General features: G+C 44.7%; 1 protein-coding gene across 2 annotated transcripts in view; it reads left to right on the top strand.

The window, feature by feature from the left end:
• VPS53 (VPS53 subunit of GARP complex) overlaps positions 1-21,011 on the top strand; it is a 73,756-nt gene that overhangs the window by 16,522 nt on the left and 36,223 nt on the right. For both annotated transcript variants that reach the window (XR_012588218.1, XM_074593872.1), the window contains exons 5-13: positions 4,307-4,393; positions 4,674-4,789; positions 5,937-6,056; positions 11,722-11,800; positions 13,024-13,167; positions 14,334-14,476; positions 15,601-15,742; positions 17,315-17,416; positions 20,878-20,972. Coding sequence is in view for 1 of the 2 variants with exons in the window: in XM_074593872.1 (XP_074449973.1) it covers positions 4,307-4,393; positions 4,674-4,789; positions 5,937-6,056; positions 11,722-11,800; positions 13,024-13,167; positions 14,334-14,476; positions 15,601-15,742; positions 17,315-17,416; positions 20,878-20,972 (1,028 nt within the window). In the remaining variant the exon portion in view is untranslated. The remainder of the gene's footprint in view (positions 1-4,306; positions 4,394-4,673; positions 4,790-5,936; positions 6,057-11,721; positions 11,801-13,023; positions 13,168-14,333; positions 14,477-15,600; positions 15,743-17,314; positions 17,417-20,877; positions 20,973-21,011) is intronic.

Raw genomic sequence — 21,011 nt, forward strand, 5'->3', positions numbered from 1 at the left:
GTGCCCCATTTGGGGGTGCGTACATTTACATGTTTCCCAGTTGCACTGGCAAGGAAACCAATAAATTAGTAATGCCAGGTGAGCCCTGTGTCGAGCCGCAGAGAGGGGATTTACTGATGTCGCTCATCATGTAAACCAGTTATGCTGGAATAGGAACAATTCCTATTCTCTTGATACTGTTTTGGGTTTAGAATTTCTGTCCAAAATAAGCCATCTGTTAATAAAACAACAACAAAAGCAGTAAGAAAATGCTTTTAAAATTAATGACTCGCGGTCTTAATGGGAGCAGAGTGTGAAGGGAAGTGCATTCTCTCCAGTATACGCTGTATGTAGCCTTTAATGTGGCAGTGGTTTCCCCTCTCCTCTTTAGCAGGTAAAAGAATAATCATTAGATATATTAATAAACTTCTGTATTACACCTTGAACAATCAGCTCCTTCAGCAAATAAACAACACATTTTCATTTGGAAATGTACGCGCAAACTGTCTGCCAGGAGCTTCTTTCATACCCTAGATATTGGTTTGTTATCCCTTAATAATGGACACTATTTATCAAAAATGAGGTGTTTGCTTAAAATTGAAGTTTGTGTTTCCTTAGTTTTGCTCTTTGCTTTACGCTGTCTTTACGGTGACTGGGAAGATGAAGGTTTTTCTCCATATTTGGTTAATTTTCTTTATTTCCTTCCTCTGCGCACAGTATTTTACTTTCAGCCAAAAAGGTTTCATTGGTATCTTTAAAAAGAACTATAAGAGAGTTTAATTTTAGGCTTTGTGCAAGAAGTAACACTTCTAATTCCGTTCTGAACTTCCCATCAGACCTACCTGACAGTGCCCCCGACTTAAAGAAATAGATTTTCACGCTGTGTTACTTTCAGCAAATCTCGTGTATGTTTGAAGAAATGTTTTCGTCTCGAAATGTAAATTATACAAAAAAGTATGTTGATGAATTAGTGTGTTCCGACTCAAATAAGGAATATGCAGCTCTTTTTTAGGAGAGTAGCTAAAGGTTTATGTTTTAACGGCTAAGCAAATATTTGTAAGCAAGTTTTAAGAAATGAAACGAGTGTTTGTGATCCCTTCTGATTTACCCGAGTCTGTTAAGGTTGCTTTTGAGTTCTCTGTGTGGTTTTGTTTGTTTTTTTTTTTTTTTTAACAGTTAAGGAAATGTATCCCCTTCTCTGAGAGCCGCGGTACAGAACGTGAGCAGAATGGCAGCTGCTGCTCGGTCTCTCCCCCACGTCCCAGCCATGTTATTTTTCACAGCAGCGGGAGACCACAGTTCTTCAATTCATCAGACGGGGGCAAAGCACATGTTGTCTCCTTTGTGTTTTTCCAGAGCCTGTAAGGAGGTAAAAGCTGCAAGTGTCAGGACCAGGTGATGACACCGGTTCGCCTTATTTTCGTCAGTTTTAAGTGTACAAGAAAAAAATGCCATTTCACTTTGGTCGGTGTTCCAGGGGCAGTTTTTAGGGGGAGAATTTACCCGCTGCTGCGTGTGCTGGTTTCCACCAAGGGCAGAGCAATGAGCAGCAGGAACACGGTCTTCAGGTGTAAACCAGTTTCCTGTAAACAGTCTCTGCTGGGTTTTGTCACAATACGATTAAATAGCACCGTGACCTGTTAGAGAAATTGAGTGTGGTCTTTTAACAGTGAGGAAAAGAGAAACTGCTGGTATGGGGGCAGCTAGAAATCCTTGGTTGGGCCGTTACTTGAAGATAAATTGTGGGCAGTAACTTTGGAAAAGGTCCCTGTGTTCAAGTAGCTGGTATTCTATCTCACGAGGAAAACAGATAAGACAGTTTTCCCTTTGTGGGTAGGGATTTTAATGTAAAACCTGTAAGACCTGAGATGGAAATTCTCACTCGCGATATTGTTCGCTCTGAACTTGGTTGCTGAAGGCTACCAAGAACAAATGGCTTTGAGCTGTGTTTTGGTGCTTAAAATAGGAACTGCAGTGCTCCCTTCTTGGAGAGCAGGTTGGAGATGCCACCCCCAGGGGAAGGGATTGCGGTGGATGGCTGGAGGTCTCAGCGTTCCCCTCGGCACTCACGCCAAGCAGAGCTGCCATGGCTCTTGTCTGAGCCTGCATCTGAAAAATTAGCCCTGGGAGAGGGGAATGGGCTCGGAGATGTGTCTAAAAAGCGTAAGGGCTAGTTGGGAATTTGGAGTGGTCCTGCTGCGTGTCCCCATTGCTGTGTTGTGTTGTGTGGTGTGTGGGACATCCCACCTCCTTACGGCCGATCGTCCGTACTTCGCCTTCCAGTGGTCCTGCGTCCTAAATTGGTTTGAGATGATCACCAGATTGAGTAAGTTTTGTGAGATTGCCTTGGCTTTGGATACAAAGGAGGATAACATCTCTTTTCGGAGAATCTTTTTGTTGGCTGGCTAAATCCTCATCTCTTCTGGAAAATTCATCAGCTCGGACTTCCCTAGGATTGTGCAGAGAAATTCGCATTTAACGTTAATGCTGAAGCAAAGGGAAACGTACCAGTTGGCATCTGTGAGGAATTTCAGGTTGATTTTTTTTTTTTTTTCACAGACCTATCCAAATCTCAGAATATGCAGGACAGTTGCTGCTTAATAGCCCACTTGAGCAGCGTGCTGCAGCCGTGGTCTGGGTCTGAGTACAGAGACTAGAGCTAAATATGTTGAAAGGAGCATTCTTTAGTTCTTTGGCTTGCACCGAATCCACGTGCCTTTAAATGGAAGAGGCAAGAAAACTTTGTTGTGGAAGGTGGCTAGGCTGGACCCGGTGCAGAGGTAGGTGGTGGTGTTCCGTTCTGATCTAGTCGTCCCTGCAGCACGTTTGTGTCTTCGTTTCCCGGATTGAACACGCTGTACGTTAGCTGTGTGACACTAATAGATAAAGTGTTAACTTTCACATGATTCAGAAGATATTTCAGAGGAGACTTTTTTTTTCCCCCCTCTGGAAAATGAATTATAAAACGTTTCCAACTTTTATACTTTTATTATAATGCGGCTATGTTCCACCAAAAGCTCCTGGCAGATAGTTTGCTCGTCCATTTCCAAATGAAGATGTGTTAAATTTATTTGCTGAAGGAGCTTGTAGCCTTGCGCTGTAACCTTGGTCATGGGACTGGATATAAAAACAGAGGGATAGAAGCCCGCTCAGCAGCGGGAAACAAAGCGGAGCTGGAGCTGGAAATGTTATCAGACCGGGACGGCAAAACATGTTGAATTACTTCAGAAGTCAGATTTTGGACATGTGATTTTGGACATGTGGCTTCGCTCATTGAATCCACGTGTAGCTGACGCTGGTTGTGTGAGGTCAGGGTGCACCGTGGTAGTATAAAGGGCACCAGATGCCCCAAGAAGCTTGCAGTAAGATAACACAACAATCCAGGTGAGGTTCATTTCCCACACTGGACCCTCTTTACCTGCTAAACCTGTGCCCTCTCCTCTGCGCCTGGAGAGAGCATCCCTCCTCCTGCAGGTGGGGGGAAAGCTGAGCTGCCCACCCCAAAGGAATCAGCAAAATACACATCGTGTTTTCCAACAGGATGATATCTTCCAAATTCAGTGAGGGGTTTAGGCAAGCACTCAGTGTTCCATATATAACATTGTGTATTTTTTTTATTTAGAATTAATGATGAGCATAGAAGTTTTGTGGAGGTTTCATGTTCCTGCTCTAAATATGTATTGATCAGAAGTTCTACATATTCTTCCGCTTCTAGTACGTCGAAGTTTATTGCAGTAACCTTAAACCTATTCGTAGGTCATATTACAGAGGTGCTTTCATAGAATATCTCAATCAGATTTTCCCAGAGCATCATGGGCTGACCTCTTCTCCCTGGTGACAAGCGATAGGACGAGAGGAAACGGGTTCAAGTTATGTCAGGGGAGGTTTAGATTGGATATTAGGAAACATTTTTTCACTGAAGGGGTTATTAAACATTGGAACAGGCTGCCCAGGGACATGGTGGATTCACCATCCCTGGAGGTGTTTAAAAAAAGGGTAGATGTGGTACTTAGGGACATGGTTTAGAAGTGGCTTTTGTCAGGGTAGGTTAAAGGTTGGACTTGATGATCTTAAAGGTCCCTTCCAACCTCAGCGATTCTATGATTCTATGATCATTGTAAAATGGATACTGAAACCCTGGTCCGCTCAGGTTAAAAATCCCAAGGTGGTACATTGACTTTTGATGTGCTGGTGATGTTTTCTTTATAAGAAAGCAGCTCCCCTCCACTGCCCCAGCCCAGGGGCTGGAGGCAACAGCTGGGTATTTCTTAGAAGGTGAAAACTGAATGCAGGTTTTATTTCCACTCTGACCTTGTTTCTTTTCCAGGCCCTGGAAGAAGCCCAGAAAGCCATTCAACAGCTCTTTGGTAAAATTAAGGATATTAAAGACAAGGCTGAAAAATCTGAACAAATGGTGAGCGGCAGTTTGTTTCTAGCCTTTGAAAGGGGGGGGGACACTGGCTTTTGCTTCCAGTTCTCGTTAAGAAGAGAACATTTTTGTCTTTCGTCCTGCTGACTGGTTGGTAGTTTGCTGTCAGCCGTGTGTTGAACGTGTACCCTTGTCCTTGCGTTGAGGTGGCTGTAAAGCTAACGTGCTTGTAGTCCTGAAGGGAGGAGAAGGCCCTTCTTATCTCCTTGAAATTTTGTTGCTGTGGCTTGATATTTAATGGGACTCTTGTTTTTATATTCGCTAGGTTAAAGAAATCACACGGGATATCAAGCAGCTAGATCACGCCAAGCGTCATCTGACCACCTCCATCACCACCCTCAATCACCTGCACATGCTGGCGGGGGGCGTGGATTCGCTGGAGTAAGTGTGGGAATTTGTAGCGGTGCTTTGACACCACTGCCGAGCGCTCAGGTTCGGTGCGGTGCTCTGAATCCATCTGTAACAGCTGCTTGTTTTTCTGGAGGGAAGTTTGCTTAATAGGTCGCCGTCTTGATTTTTGCTGGCAGATCCTTTCTGCACTGCTCTGAGCGACCTGCAACCTGTGTTGCTGTATTTAAGGGTTTGCAACATCGATTGTTTGAATTGCTGTGTTGATCCTGGGTGATAAGGAATGAGTCTGGCTTCATTAAAGAGTAAGACAGTCTGTGCAGTTAGATATCCTCATTAGGCACGTGCCCTTCAGGGATTTGGGGGGATTTTTATCAGTTCCGTGTCGTAAACTGGAGTGAGATCTCTTTTTCGGAAAGGCCTGCTCTAGTTCTGAGAATGAGTTCAAAGAAGCTTGTGCTGTGTATGAAGTGGGGTTAGATGTTTCTAATAATCCTTTGTGGGTTTTTTGATGTGCTTGAGGAACACGCAGACTAGGGAAATCCAGGTTTTTTTACATATTGCATCTGTGAAATTGCAAGACCCAGGCACAGCCTGTTCTTGGGTTGTAGCAAATTCTGCAAGAACACTGGGTTGTTAAATGTTCAGAATTAAATTCTACTTAGGCTGCTGTCTCCAGGATGAAATACAAGATGAAATAAAGATAAATAAATTTGATTTTTTTTTTTTCTGTCAGTTCCCTGTGAAAGTTATTAACAGAAAAGTCAAGGCTAATAGCTTTTCAGCATAATGATTCTCCTCCCTGTGAAGCTTTAACTCACACTTTGTGTGTGATGACGAATGGCTTAACTCAGGTCATTACAGTGAAATAACATTTACTGCCTCCGGACCCATACTGGGAAGCGGATGCATTCAGTAGTTTACATGTTCTTTGCCAAGTGTTGCTTTTGACATTTATATTTTTTGAAGCATTGTTAGATGTGTGCCAGAATGGTTTATTTTAGCATCAGTTAAGTGAAATTTTAATGCTGCATTGGAATGTTAATGAAGAGTTGTGTACTTTAGAAAAATAAATGTCAATGGGGACCGGCATGACCCAGTGGGGATGAGGTAACCTGTGGAATTACCACCCAGGATTTTCATTGAACCTGTCCTTGTAAATCTTTAATTTCCTCTGCAGGGCCATGACTAGGAGGAGACAATATGGGGAAGTTGCCAACCTTCTCCAAGGTGTTGTGAATGTGTTAGAGCACTTCAACAAATACATGGGGATTCCTCAGATTCGACAGCTTTCCGAAAGGTAAAATGATCGGACCCTGAGCACTTGCATGCCTGCTGGGAAGCAAGGTTAGAAAATGCATTAGGCAGAATCAGTTTCTCAAGGATGTAAAGGCTGGACATGGTCCTTTGAGCTTCTTTCCAGCCAAAACAAACAGGTTAAAATTGGACACAGTTTGCTCAAATCTTGAACAGCCTATTCTGTTAAATAATAGTTAATCAGTACAGATGTAATTCATGAATTATTTGTCCTTCTCATTAACTGGCATTTCATTTAACTTACCTGAAGTAATCTATGGAAATGCAAATTGGTTTATGTGATCTTCGTGTGCGAGTGTTTGTGGTGAACCCTGAGGTGATGCTTTCTCCTGCTTTCTTAACCTCGGTGATACAGGTCAGCAGCCTGGCAGGAAGCAGAAATACATGTATTAACATAGTGGTGCTTGGGGCCCCTTTCTGCCCAGTCACGTGCCATACTGCTGTCAAACTGCGTAGTTGCCCAAGGGTTTAGGTAGGATGTCTTTTTGTGCATTTCCCAAACTCAGTTATTTTGAGCACTTTGAGTTTCTTCTGCCAAAACCTGCTCCCGTTGACCAGTTCTGCTGAGATTTGAGGCTTAGAGCAGATCTTCCTAAAATCGCACGCAGAACACCTGACCGCTCTGAACATTTATGCTGAGTTTGTATAGTCTTGATTTTCTAATGTGGAGTTACGCATTTAGATTTCATGAGTTTTGGTGCAGCTCCAACAGCAAGGGCCCACCATTCCCAGCAGCAGGAGGTGAAGGCTTGGTGGTGACCGAGCCACCAGATCTCGTAGGGTCTTGGCTTCGTTTGGGACGTGACAGCCGGGTGTCAAGGGAGCACGGCCCTGCCCGTTCCAGGGGCCATTGCTGTCCCTGGCCAAAACCTACTTTTTCAGCTTTCCAGCAGGCTTTATTTCTCTTGCATCACACACATGGTGTTTGCTTAACAGCCTGTAGTAGTGCTGAGCGCAGCTCAGAGGTGAAAGCAGCCTATTATCGTTAGGGATGAACCTTCTTAACGATACAACCGTACCTGACAGCATTTCTTTTCAGTGTGAAAATTGCAAATCTATCAGCACCATCCCCTTGTTGCCTGAGATGACTTTACTCGTTACAGAGGCACTGGAAGGAGCCTTCCAGGCACACCAATTAATTTTTTTGGTGAATCCCTCTGCTAAGACAGCAGCTGGCTGCTTGTGCTGTTTAGTGATGGAAACAGTGTTTGAGCGATTTGTTTGTAATATTTTCATGTAAATCTGTTGGACTTCCTTTATGGTATAGATACCTCTTCCAGAAAATCCAGATGGAATCCATGAGATGGAGCAAAATTAAAATCCACCCTAAATCGAGAGAGAGAGAGAGATGGGGCCTTGTTTTAACAAAGCATTTGACCATAAGCATTTGCTTAAATGAACGTGAATGTCAAGGAAATATAAACATATGTCAGTGCTTTTCTGAATGTAGGCAGTTGTCTATTCCAACCTCGTGCTCAGAAAGTTAGCTTGCTTCATATTCTTCCAGAGTGGTAGTGCCCTTGGGCAGAAACCTGCTGTCATTGCCCATTTTAAGGCCAAAGATAATTTAAGCCTCGGTCCAGAATTCTGGCTGGTTTTCCCTTTCTGATGGATGATTATTTAATACTTTTGTCGTTGCTGATAATTATAGAAAAAAAATCCATGCTGCCGCTAAAAGGCACGGTGGTTTCGGGTCACGCCAGAGAGACTGGCAAGAACACGGAGGAAAACTTCTTTTGTTTTATTCTCCCTTCAAGATAAGGATCTGAAAAGCTCAAGAAAGTCTGGTCATCCTATTTTTAGAATTGCCTCGGCAGGGTTTTCCTTCCAGTGTTTACACAGGGAGAGTTGCACCATCTGGTAGCGATAGAAGCGGCTGCTTGTGGGGCGAAAGGAGAGTTGCATCCAGGGTGCCGCTGCCATCTCTTTGCTGCTTTGACATCCAGGCAGCAAATTACTGCAGGGAGGTCTCCGGCACGGTAATAGCTGCTTTGGCTTTTGACTACATGTGTATGAATTAGGGTCCAATTTGGAGTTGACTTTTCTTTCTCTTCGCTTGGAAATACCTTCGTGATTCATGAAACATCAAAGGAAGTTTGCCTGGCTTCTCGCAGTGCTATTTTTAGGCTGTGAAATCGCTGGGGTTTGATATCTCATGAATTTCGTTTAATGGTACAAGCGAAGCCTCTTGGATGTTTGCGAAGGCAAGAAATGCTTTAGTAGATGTTGGCGCAGACCTGTGACAGTAACCGAAGTCTGTTCTATACAATAAGTCTATTATATACACTGCTAAACGAGACGATTCTGTTCCTTTCTTTAATAGAGAGCCTCTCTTTCTTAGTGTGAATGGCGTGAAGCCAAATATGAATGGGAAACCATGGGAAGGGAAAGTGCCTGCTTGGTGGTGTGGGATGTGCTCTTTGTCATGGGGTGTTCAATCTGGGTTCCTGCTTCTAGATGCTGTGCAAACTTGATGTGGTTTTAATGTTGTTTTCCACCTGTTCTGTCCCTTTGAAAACAGCCAAACAAAATCCCACTGTAAGCATTCATTGGAAACCTGGCTGAACTCTCAATTAATTGGCTTCTTGTGCCGATCCTGTTGAGTGTTGATATAAAAATGTCACAACTCACATCCAGATGTAAATATTTTCCTAATCGTGTTCCTAAAACAACTTCTTATATGGTGCGTTGGAAGTTGTTTGTTGTAGTAAATAGCAGTATTTTGTTATCTCTCAATCCTCTTCTGTTTTCTCTCTGTGGAGGGAGCGGACAATTAGTGGTCACAAACCCACCCATGAAAGTGGTCGAGAAAGCCTAGCAGATAGTGGAAAAAAGCCTGGAAAGTATTTAGGAGAAAGATGATTACAAGTTTGCCATAGAAAAACAAGCTAGCTCAGCCCCTTTTGATCTCAGCAAGCTGCCAGGCGTAGTTTAAGATTTCTGGTAGCTTTGGCTAAAGGAATTGCGGTTTCTAGTAATTTAATGTCATTTGAAACATAACAGTGGGTTTTCTTGTTTTTATCTTTTTAAAGGCGGGGGAAACAGGGAACAAAAGCCACTAATAATAAAACAAAAGTTAGAGAAACAAAAATCACTAATACTCTCATAACCAAAGGTTTTGGCAGACGCGAGCGGCCCCAGGAAAAGGCAATTCCCTGCTGCAGTGAGCTGGGGCTGGGGGGAATCTCGTCAGGGAAAGATTTCCTTATCAAACGGACCTGAGAAGAGATCCTAAATCTGTTATCAGCTCTTATACACGTGCAGAAACGGTCCTTCAGCGGTGAATGCAGGTGAAGCCAGCTGTGGGGCCGAGGCTTCTACCGCTGCAGTTTCCATCGCATTAGTATTATTCTGAATTATTGAAAGGCTCACGCTTTCCGTGGGGAACAATAATCTCTAGTGGCTAAAGCAAGTGCCTTCCTGTGTTCTCTGCCTAAAGCAATCGCTCTGTAAAGAGAAGGGATAAAGGTTTTCATGTTTTGGGGTGCACGCTCATGGAAAAACATGATTGTGTGTGTGTGTGGTTACATAAAGAGCGATAGTTACTGGGAGGGCAGTGAGGCTTCCCGTCATTGCTTACACATACCTAAACCTTTGGCTACTTGGATGTCTCTGCCCTATCCCTGCCTTACAAAATATAAAGAGAAAAAAAAAAAAAAAAAAGGCTGAAACTCATTTTCTGTGTTTGTTTTTGAGAGATTTTTAAGCAGGATGGTTGTTTTTTTTTTTTTTAAAATACGTTTTTAACAGCCCAGTTCAGCAAGGCGTTCCTGCAAGTTTCTTACTTTAAGGATACGAGAATCCCCGTTAAGGCTATCCTTAAGTACTTTTCTGAATCAGAGCCTAAAACAACAAAGCCGGCGGACAGGGCTTTTAACAGCTTGACAGTGCCTCTTTTAAATTTGTTGAGTCTTTAGGAATCTGGCTGCTGCTCTTCTCGGTGCCTCCACTGAGCTTGTACCGCCGCCGCTGTCGCACGGTAGGGTCCCTGTAGCCCATCGTAAGCAGAGAAGTACCACAGCTAATATTTCCAGTTGTTTGTACAAACTCATTCATTTCTGTGACCCCTAATACTAAACCCTTCTTGTTTCTCAAGTATTTAAAAGATAAAATTTTTCAATCCATGTTTACTGTCCTTTTTCTGCTTTTTTTTTTTTCCCCTCATTCTTCCTAAGGATCAAAGGGTTTGGTTCTGTGATGCTTTCTCACAGGAATTACTAGTGCTTCCTTGTGCAATTTTAGCAGGATTATACCTGGAGTTGTGGCTGCTGGGCTGGGCTCCTCCTTAATGCTTAAATTTCCCACTCCTTCTATTTCAACATTTTAGTTGAATCCTTTTTGTTTCACGGCTGTGAAGGTGTTGGCTGGGGATCTATACCTGGACGAATAGAGGAGTTTCTAAACATTCCTGTGAAGCAGAGAGCTTAAGTGAGAATTATGTTTGACACGACAGGCAGGAAGCTTTTCCAGCAAAATCCCCATAAATAAATCCTGGATAAGGCAGGTCATACATACAGTTAAATCACAGATATAAAGTTGTATTTCAGCCATCACTTTTAAAGGACTAGAATTCTCTGCATTTGGCACCATGAAAGAATCCAGCCTGTTCTCCAGCGTGTCCAGGTCATCTTGTAGTGTTCCGCTACTAATGGACCTCAAACGGGAAGATGAAAGCAGCGGATCATTCCTGGATAAGGTTGAGGAGGCTTAAACAACAACAAAAAAAATCCAAAGTCTTCTCCCCCACGGCCTGAACAAACATCTTCACAAAAGTTAATGTAGCCACTCTTTCTAACAGATCAATCTCAGTGGAAAAATCCACTGCTTTGAATGATCAGCTCAGACCTTAAAGCATTTCCAGTATAATAAAAAGTGATGGAAGAATTCAAGGGCTGCAGAGGGACAGAAGTGCCTGACTGTTTGTTTTGGCTCCTTCTGGTATGTGTAGGCATTTCCATTTCCCTAGAAGTATCAATTAAGCCGTATTGACTTTTATTTCTGGAAATTGGAAGCTTTATCCCCTCAGCTAAATAAAGAGTGAGATTGTGGTTTGTTCAGAACTTTTTCACTCATTTCATACCTTTGCTCTTTTATGCTTCTTAAGCCATGGAGGATTTATAGGGTAAAACCGCAGCCAACAGCATTCACATGGACGCATTTAAAAGTAGGTCAGCGCACCTGGAACTGTGAGAGGTTCACGGTGAAGACTGAGACATTGTGAAACTTTTTATGTGTTAGAAACATACGTTTGTTGAAATGTGATCAACATACGTGAATGTAAAGATAAAGTGATCACATTGGCGTTAAAGGAGCCCTGCTGATATCTCAGCTCATTAACTGGCCCTTATTAAAATACTAAATTGCAGCAGGGCAAGAGCATCTAGGACGTGTCCTGCTACAGCTCGGGGGTCGATGCTGTAGAGCTGGAGTTGTCATCCCGATGTCATTCAGGGAGCAAATGCTCTCCCAGGATTGACGTACAGGCTTTCTTAATGTGGATGGTTTTCTTTGGCATGCTTTTTTTGTCCCTTAAAAACCTTTGTGTAGCTGTTAGCGTTTCAGTCCACTTGGCAGTAACGTTTGCAGACAGCGAAACAAAAAAGTTGTTGTACCACCACCAAAGCCCACGTTTCCTCTGTCCTCCTCAGGGTGAAGGCGGCGCAGAATGAGCTGGGACAGCAGATCCTGGCTGACTTCGAGGAAGCCTTTCCTTCTCAAGGTACAAAGGTAAAGTTCTCGCTTCCCCTCCTCCTCCCATTCAGAAGTGTTGCTGGAAACGATTCAACGTAATTGTCATTGGTTTTAATCTCATTTTACATCTAGATTTGATCTCTCTCTGTTTCAGGAGTAATTTTAGAAAGCTGTAGGGTGCCAGGTGTATTTCTCACTGTTTCCATCGAGTGAATGTGGGAGAGAAATGCCACCCTTCCTCTGCCACGCTGCGCACATCTAATGCAGCGAGGTCTGCGAGCCAGTCGAGGAGTTGCCCAAGCAATTCATGCCTGGCCCTGTAGGGCAGAGTGGGGTTCCCTCGGCGTCTCACCCAGGTCACTGGTTATTTGCTGGACACAAAAGGTTCCTGTTGCATTTCGGGAAGGCCAAGCACAGGCTGTCTGTTGACACATGCTGCCACCAACTTTGTCTCTGGTTTACTCAGACAGCACAGATACAAATCTGGGCTAGGGCTAAGGCACCAAATGTGCTTCCCCAAAATTAAGCATCCAAATGTTTGCAAACAGTGGCGGGGCGGCGGGGGAGAGCAGGCGGGTAGGTGTCAATTTGAATTTATTTCAAAGAAAACACTAATTCCGTCTTCCAGGACACCAGCTCTGATGGTTTCTTCATAAAACTAGCAAGTACAGAAATGAGAAAATTATTTGGAACAGATCCTTGATGAAGGGCAAATCTCTGTCCACGTGACAGCTTCAAAGCAGTATATTTTGGCCAATACAGACTAGCAGATGCTACTTTAAGCGTTGCAAGGTGATCATCTCTAGACTGCTTTTTTTCCCCCCTGTTAATTTGGCCTTCCATTTTGCAGAAAAGGGCTCATTAATTCCCCCATTAATTTGGCCTTGCAGTTTTGCTCGTCCCACTTGTCAGCCACTTCTCTTAGCTGTTCCTCAGAACCATCTAGACCGATGCAAGGCTTTGCAGAAGTGATGGGACAACTCTTCTTTGTGTAGATGGAGCTGGCCTCTCTTCTGCGGTAGGGACATTCCTGGCTGTTGAGCTACAGAACAACTTTACGGCCAGTGAAATGGAAAGAGCTCCATTTTCATCCAACAGAAGTAAGATGCCTAAGCGATAATAAAGAGTAGCAACAGAAGCATCAGAAGGAGAGTAATAATGGGAAAGGATAAAAACAAGATAACCTGGAGGCAGTGCAATTTACAATCACCCATTCAGCTATTTAACCTTAAATCATTTGTTCCTGTTTATTTTGATAGAGGCCTGGTGGGCCCAGCAATGTCCTACGTGATGCATGTCTAGTCGCCAATGTCCTGGATCCCAGGATCAAACAGGAAATCATCAAGAAATTCATTAAACAACACCTCTCGGAGTATCTGGTCCTTTTCCAGGAAAACCAAGATGTAAGGGAAGCTTAGCAAGCTACATTTGGATTTTGCATTTTGCTCTGATGGCGTTCACAAAGTTCACGTTTCCACAGGTTCGGGTGGTGAAGTGTTTTTCACCCAAGGGCTCAGAAGCGGCGACTTGCGGGTGTGATATGGGCTGGCTGATGGGTTTGGAGGCAACGTCGTCTCTGCCAGGATGAATTCCTCCCATCTTAGGCCTCAGTTTTGTAGATCAGCTCTGGAAATGTTTTCCCTTCCTATAGTAAAGAAATAAATTCAATTTAGATATACTTTCTGCCCCATTAAGAGTTGAAAAGTTAGACTCTGAAAATTGCAAACCCCAAAACTTTAAAAAACAACAACACTTTGTCCCAAACAAACAAACAAACAAACAAAAAAAAAACCCCAAAATGCCCAAAAAGGGAGGGGGAGGATTTCCAGGAATTGGACTAATCTTCGTGGCTAATTTTTAAACTTTCTATCCTGATGCTAACAGCTTTTTAAAAAATTACTCTAATCATCTTGGATTTGAAAAAAAACCCCAACCAACCAACACCAGCTTTGGATCAAAATGTATTTTAACAATTTTGAAATTTTGGCGGGTTGTGACAAAGAGGAGAAAAAGGCTAAGAGGCTTTATTTTAAATAACATTTTTCCATCTAAATTTTTGGGATCAATCTTTCTACTTTTTGACCAGAAAGCACTAATACTGGGGGGGGAAAAGACCCGTCCTGCTCAAGCTGTAAGAATTCTTGTAGAAGTTTGTGGGTCCGCAGACCCCAGAGTGTGAAAACCAGCTGAATGTGAGAATCCAGGAATTCCTGTGTTCTTATCCCACTGTTGACTTTAATTTCTCTGCCTGTGAAACAAAGAGGGTGGGATCAAATGAAATATTATCGGATTGAGTTTTCAGTAGCACCTACATGTTATAGGAGTACTGTTATCCTCGTTTTCAACAGAACTTGCTCTCTTAATTGGCACAAGATAGGGTTTTCAGTCTGGCATGTGTTTAAGCGCTTTGAAGAATGACTGTTAGCATTCACAGTATTATTAATGGCGGTCAAGTTAGCTTTGATCGATAGCCCAAGCTGCTCTGCGAAACTACAGCGGCGCAGTTAAGCAGTCGGGCTGAATATTAGCAGCTGCTGCTGTTAAAAATGATGTTCTCCATCTTCTTCAGGTGGCCTGGCTGGATAAGATTGACAGGCGCTACGCCTGGATAAAGCGGCAGCTGGTGGACTACGAGGAGAAGTACGGGCGCATGTTTCCCCAGGAGTGGTGCATGACGGAGCGCATCGCGGTGGAGTTCTGCCACGTCACGAGGTGAGTGTCTGGGGAGCTCACGGTCATAGAATCATAGAATGGTTCACGTTGGAAGGGACCTTAAAGATCATCTAGTTCCAACCTCCCTGCCCTGGGCAGGGACACCTCCCACAAGACCAGGTTGCTCAAAGCCCCATCCAGCCTGGCCTTGAACATCTCCAGGGATGGGGCAGCCATGACCTCCCTGGGCAACCTGTTCCAGTGCCTCACCACCCTTACAGTAAAGAATTCCTTCCTCATATCCAATCTAAATCTACCCTCCTTCAGTTTGAAACCGTTACCCCTTGTCCTGTCATTACACTCCCTGATCCAGAGTCCCTCCCCATCCTTCCTGTAGGCCCCCTTCAGGCACTGGAAGGCTGCTGTAAGGTCTCCCTGGAGCCTTCTCTCCTCCAGGCTGAACAACCCCAACTCTCTCAGCCTGTCAGTCCCAGGTCCCTCAGCCCAGTCCTTCCCAGCAGAGTCACCTTCCCTAAAACAAAAGGCTGGCTTGTCTTTTGCCCAATTGATCATATATCCGTAGGACTTTAAAGGCAGTTTTCAAATGTCTGTGTAGAATTGCCCATCATTAAAAGCAAGTGAAGAGTGAAAACCCTGAGAAGTGTCACTAAAACTGCACGTACTGTTGAGAGAGCGACATGATGTGGAAATCAATTTTCCACGTAACAGAGGTATAGATCAGTGATATTTAGAGGCCAGGTGACGTAGTGTGAGCTGACTGTGGTGTGACTGCCTCCGACCGTGCTCTTTGCCAGTCAGAGTTGTGGCACCAGAGGCAAGTGCCAGCTGGAGCCCCAGTAGCACCATTGCCTTTGTTCTGGGACTCCCGGCAGAGAACACTGCGCTTCCCAAGGTTTGATACTGTGGGCTTTCCTGGCTGCAGTGGTGTGCTGGGGTGTTGGGAGATGGGGTCCTGTTACCCACAGAGCTCTAAACAACTGTGGGTATGTTTGAAATGTGATCCGTAAAGCGGTTTTATGTTAGAGGGCATCTTAGGAATTAGCTTGAGTTTTGTGATGAAGGTGTCTCTAGGGAATAGACAGAATTACAATCTTAGGTCTCAGATATTTTTCTTTATAGAAAGCCACATTTGTTTCTTTCTGTTTTCACCCTCTCTCTTTCAGGACAGAGCTTGCGAAGATAATGCGCACAAGAGCAAAGGAGATTGAGGTGAAATTGCTTTTGTTCGCAATTCAGAGGACAACCAACTTTGAAGGACTCCTGGCCAAACGCTTCTCAGGTTGCACTCTAGCTGATGGGACAGTGGTAAGGGGATTTCTAAAGAGCAACCCTGTAGTCCGCAGCTTCTTTGGGAGAAAAAAGCTCCCCCTCACACATAGCTATGGTGACGGGAGACTGCAAAAAGTGTCACCTGCAGCCTCCTGTTGCGCTGGCAGGGTAGAGTGTTTAGTGTGACTGCGCTTAGTGGCTTGTAATTGGGAAGGTGATCCTTGATCTTGCAGAGTGTGGTAGAGAGGATGGCACAGGGCTCAGAAGGAGGAAAGTAGGCTAATTGTGTACTTTTTTGGTTCTCCTGGCCCCTATGCTGTTTGCAACTGGAGCCACATTGCTGTGGAGAGCCACAAAGTAATTATGGTGTGGTGACTGCATTATAATGTTTGTTCTCTGCGTGTCGATGACACATTACGACTAAAAGTCCCTTCTTCTCTTCATTTCTCGTCACCACACGTTCACCGCATGGTACCAACTTTCAGTCCCTCATTGTCTGTTGGGTTAGATTTACTTGCAGGGACGTTGGTAGCTTCTACTTTGCAGTGTCTCATTCGGTAGATTGCACGGGCAGAGCCAAGAGAAACAGCTCGGTGAATATCTCTGGGGTCATCTCTCTGCTTTTTTTCTGCCTGAAATCTCAGCCAAGAGCTCTGCCAGCCAAACGCCCTGGGAGCACAAAGTCCACGTGTGGCTCAGGAGCCACTGGTTTGAGGTTGGCGTCTCTGTCCAGCTGGTGTCTTGAAGCCTACTTGGATGTGATAATTCAGCCTACCAGGCACGCCTGCTGGACCCGCTTACGATTTGCTGTGGATCAGTAGGTGCCGCTAATTAAAAAGGGAAGTCCTGTAAGGCTTTCCTCCTGGCTGAATTTAGATCTCTCAAGAATATGGCTTTATTTTTCTGACAAATTTCATACAAAATTTGCAGCCTTAATTATATTGGCTTCGCTGGGTTGTTATCCGTTTGGAGACGATAGGCACAGAAGCTGATATAACAGAAACAGAAGGGGAGGGTGTGGCTTGAAATAAGAGAAAATCCTCTCTGTCCCCCTTTCTGAGCTGCCTAGAGGCCATGACACGCTGGCTGTCATCATCTGACCTGTTTTATACACAAAATGAAGGCCATAGTTATAAAAGTGCTATCTGGTGAGTGCACAGTGGGGACGGTCTGGTGGGAGCAGGCAGGCGGGATTTACTGTGGTGACAGAGTTTTGGGACCTGCTGTCGTGGGTCCTCCCGGAGGAGACCACGTGCTTTGGAGTGTGTGGTTTGAGAGGGTGGAAATTTGGCGCGATTCGGGGACGATTCAGGCAGAGCAGGTGAGCCTGGGCGCAGGAAGAGCGGGCTGTAAGAGGGTGCTGAAGATGAAGCCTGCTGGTGGAGCGATGGAGAGGGAACCAGCCTCTAGCCTTGCAGCGGGAGGGATTGGGCTCTAACCGTGATGGAGAGGCACCGGCTGGCACTCGGCAGTCACCTCTCTGCTCGGGGAAGACAAAACTGCTGTACAGTGCTTTGAAGGGCTTAGTAAAGCACAACATGGATGCAGCTGTGTGCCAGAGGGGACAAAACAGACTGGTCTCAAAGGAGCTTCCTCTTTTTTTAACAGAAGAAGCCAGAAGTGCCACCTCCCTCCACCAACCCATTTCTGGAGGATGAAACTGGGACAGAGACAGATGAGATTGTGATCGAGAAAAGTGATATGGACAAAGTAAGTCTTTGAAGTTCTCCACTTGCCAGTGAGGCCGCCTCTCTGTCAAAATCTCTAGTGGTGCCTAAGCTTTTCCCATCACATTGATTTGAAAGGTTTGTTTTCACAGCAATTAATTTAGCGCAGTTTTGATCCTCTGTGCAGCGCACAGGCTCCCAGTTCGACCATGGTTTGCTCTGGCTGACTTCACTGAAACCAAAGCAATCTTTATTTCAGTTAATAGTGCGGAGACCATCGTGCCACGTGAGAGTGAGTTGGATTCTGTTCTGGCCCATACAGCAGCAGCTCAAATGTAACTGCAGGATTCCCGTCATAGCAAGATGGGTTTCAGATCCCAGAAGAACCCAGATCTGGGTTTTCAGATCCCAGAAGAAGCTCCCACTACAAACAGCGGCAATTCGTGTTTTGCCTTGTCAGCCAAGCAAACTACGTCTGGAGTCACCGGTCAACTCATTGAACTTTCAAGTGTCCGTTTTAGATTTTTTCACTCCAAATATATTACTTGCGGGATTTTTATCTCTGTAGTGCCTTTCATCCATTACCTCTGCAAAGCAGGCAACACCTAGCCACTTGTAAAAGCACTGGGTTTCAAAAGCCCTCTGCAAACATTAGAGGAGTGAATAGTAAATGCAATTGTTTTAATTGGCACCAGTATCAAAGCCTGTGAGCCCTGTTTTTTTTTCCTCACCAGAGTTTTCTAAGTGTTCAATTGTAAGTTGCTTGGGGAAGGTACTACCCTCTCTTTGTTCAGTGAGTTTACAGCCCTGCAAACGGGACATTTCCAGGTGGTATCCCGATGGATCACCCTAGGACCTACTCAGATCCGTGCCCCAGGGAGTTTGTGGGGCGGTAGCTCTCTGCCAGCACGGTTTGGTGCACTGCGTCCCCTCCAGACTTTCACACGAGCAGGACAGCCTTCTGCCTTCCACCCACAGCAGAAGTCCTGAAATAGGATGATTAACCAAAGTGTTGCTCTTTCCTTTACAAAACAACTTGGACAGTTGGTATTGGCCAGCCTTTCTCAGTGATCTGTGAGACAGAGATTGGGAGCTTGGGGAGGCACCTGGGTGGTGTCTCGTTTGTGAAGAGCTTGCTTTCCACTGTCTGTAAGGGCTGGGGGCAGATTGGCTCTGATGTGCAGTGCTGGGCTGAGAGGACATCCTTGGAGAAGTCAGTAGCGATAGAAGGCAAGTGAAGAGATAAATTGCAAAGCTTTTTTAGGTTGTTTAGGGCTGATTTTAGTGACCAGTAGAATGCACTGCCCTGGCCAGAAGCAGTTCAGGGGCTTCTGAGAAAGGAAGAGCTCTGCTCCCTCTGGGTGGGGAGGCTGGTACAAAGCCATCTGTTGAGCTATCCCCGTTTGCGGCGAGGTTGCCCTCTCTTTCTGGGTACGCCCTGTGTTAACGCTCACAATGTAGTGCTGGACTCTTCTGCAAGGGCAGCTGCCCCGCAGGCACCTGTCTGCCAAATGGGAGCCCTGTAGCCTCCAATATTTCAATTTCAAAGCTCCAGCAGCTGGTGGTTAGTGCTTGGGGAGTTCATGTCAGAGGTCTCATCTTCTGCTGTCACTAGCTGAAGAAGAGAAGGGACAGGAAGAGTGGAAGATGAAGAGTTTTGAGTGGTAGAGCTCTTCCAAAACGCTAGTCCTGAGAATTCAAGACACTTGGGAGTGTAAGAGGGAGCCCAAGAGTTTGGGGGGGGGGGGGGGGGGAAATCCATGTTAAAAAAGAACCTCTTTTAGTGATCTAGCAGTTCGATTTAATCTGTTTACTTTGGATAGTAATGAAAGGAAACTGGGCCAGCTGCAGACCTCCTTACTGTGACAACAGTAACCTTTTATTATTTCCATCAAACTCAAGGAGGAAATAGCTTAAACATCTGCAGCTTTTGGACAGGATTGCACGCTCAGAAATACAGCTTCACTGCTACTGTTAAAAGATTTAGGATTCTCTCCACCAGACTTGCTGGGAGCAGCGTGACGCAGGGACACACGCGTACACACAGAAAACCAGCCCTGCGTTAGGATTTGGCTCTTCCAGCCTGGTAAATCGTAAACATCAGGAATCTGCAACCTTGTGTTGGCGCTGCCGTCCTGGAGACTTGGCGACTGGAAGGTTTCTGTAATTGCCACCTATTGTTTCCCTCCCGGCTCCGATGAGCGTGTGCATCCGGCAGGAACGGGCAGGCACTGGCAAAGGGGCTGGGATGGAGAATTCTGTGTAGTGGCGCTCTCCCAAAGCTGTAAAAACTTACATTCTCCAGCCGTGCTCTTAGTGAGAAGGTTAATGAAGCCAGTCTCCTAGAGGTGGTCTGGTCTCCATAAAGCCGTTTGCTCACTTGAGGTTTGCAGCCATATGTTAGTATTCATTGTGTCTTTGAGTCTTAATTATTCCCGAGAAATGCTTGCCTTGTCGTTCTCTGCTATTTCTGCAAATGACTTAGTGCCACCTCCTCTGTCATCTAGGTGAATATGTCCTTTAGGCTCTCTTGTTTTGCTTTTCTTATGCTAAAAAAAAAAAATATTTCAGCTGGAAAAATTCCTATCTTCATTGGCTGGGAGCTGATCCTGGCTTTTTGCGGAGAGAGGCAAGAATTCCATTCCTGCACTCTTTGCAGGCAGTGAAAAATTGTCAGCTTGCCGGGAAGCTAGAAGAAAAGTTGTCTACTAGTTAAAAAAAAAAAAATAAAAAAAATCTGGCTGTGGGGCAAAAAATGTACCCTGCCCAGCCTGGTACTTAAACATGCGCAAATTTAAGCATATGAGTGGTCCCAGCGGGTTCAGTGGGATGTGCTTGGCCCCTGTGTGGAGTGAGTACTAAACTAAACCGAGAGTAAAGCAGATGACTCCCAAATGGCGTATGTGCTTAATGCTCTAAATGTGATTTTAAAATAGAAGCCTTTGCATCCCCAGAAACATGTTTCACAGTGAAAGCAGCCCTGTAACGGTGCCTGCATAATTCCAGCTCCTCCAGTAATTACATTCTGTATATCTAAATAAAATTCATCCAGATGAAGTCTGTAACTCTGAGTTACGAACCTTAATGTTCTAAAACGTAGGGATTTTTCAACGTTGCTTCCAAATAACCGCTGCATTTCATTTCTGAGGTGACTAGTGGAGTCTTGTTACTGTTCGAAGGGTGCAGCAAGGTTTTATTTACAAACTGCATTAAGATTCTTCTGCTGAAATCCGTTAGCATGCAGCAGTCTTCTCTTTAAGGGTAAGAATATTTCACAGTGGACAGATAATTCCTTGGAATACCAACAGCTGTGTAAGAGCAAGGGAAGACTTGCACACACTGAGGCTCTACATACTGTTGATTTCATGCCTTTGATTATTTGACAGTAAATTTGTGTGCTGTAATATTTCTAAAGACTTAGATCCTTCTCTGCTGTTGCATTACTGTTTCTTCTAGGTCTTACAGGGCAGGTTTGAAACCAACACTCTAAATGTTTTCTTGCAGCCAAAGAAGCTGAAGGTCCCTGACAATCCTTTTCATGGCATTGTTTCCAAGTGCTTTGAGCCTCACCTTTACGTGTATATCGAGTCCCAGGACAAGTGAGTAACCGGCACGCTCGTTTGGGTTTGTTTGCTTTT

This window comes from Larus michahellis, chromosome 7 (assembly GCF_964199755.1).
Source record: "Larus michahellis chromosome 7, bLarMic1.1, whole genome shotgun sequence".
Lineage (NCBI taxonomy): Eukaryota > Metazoa > Chordata > Aves > Charadriiformes > Laridae > Larus > Larus michahellis.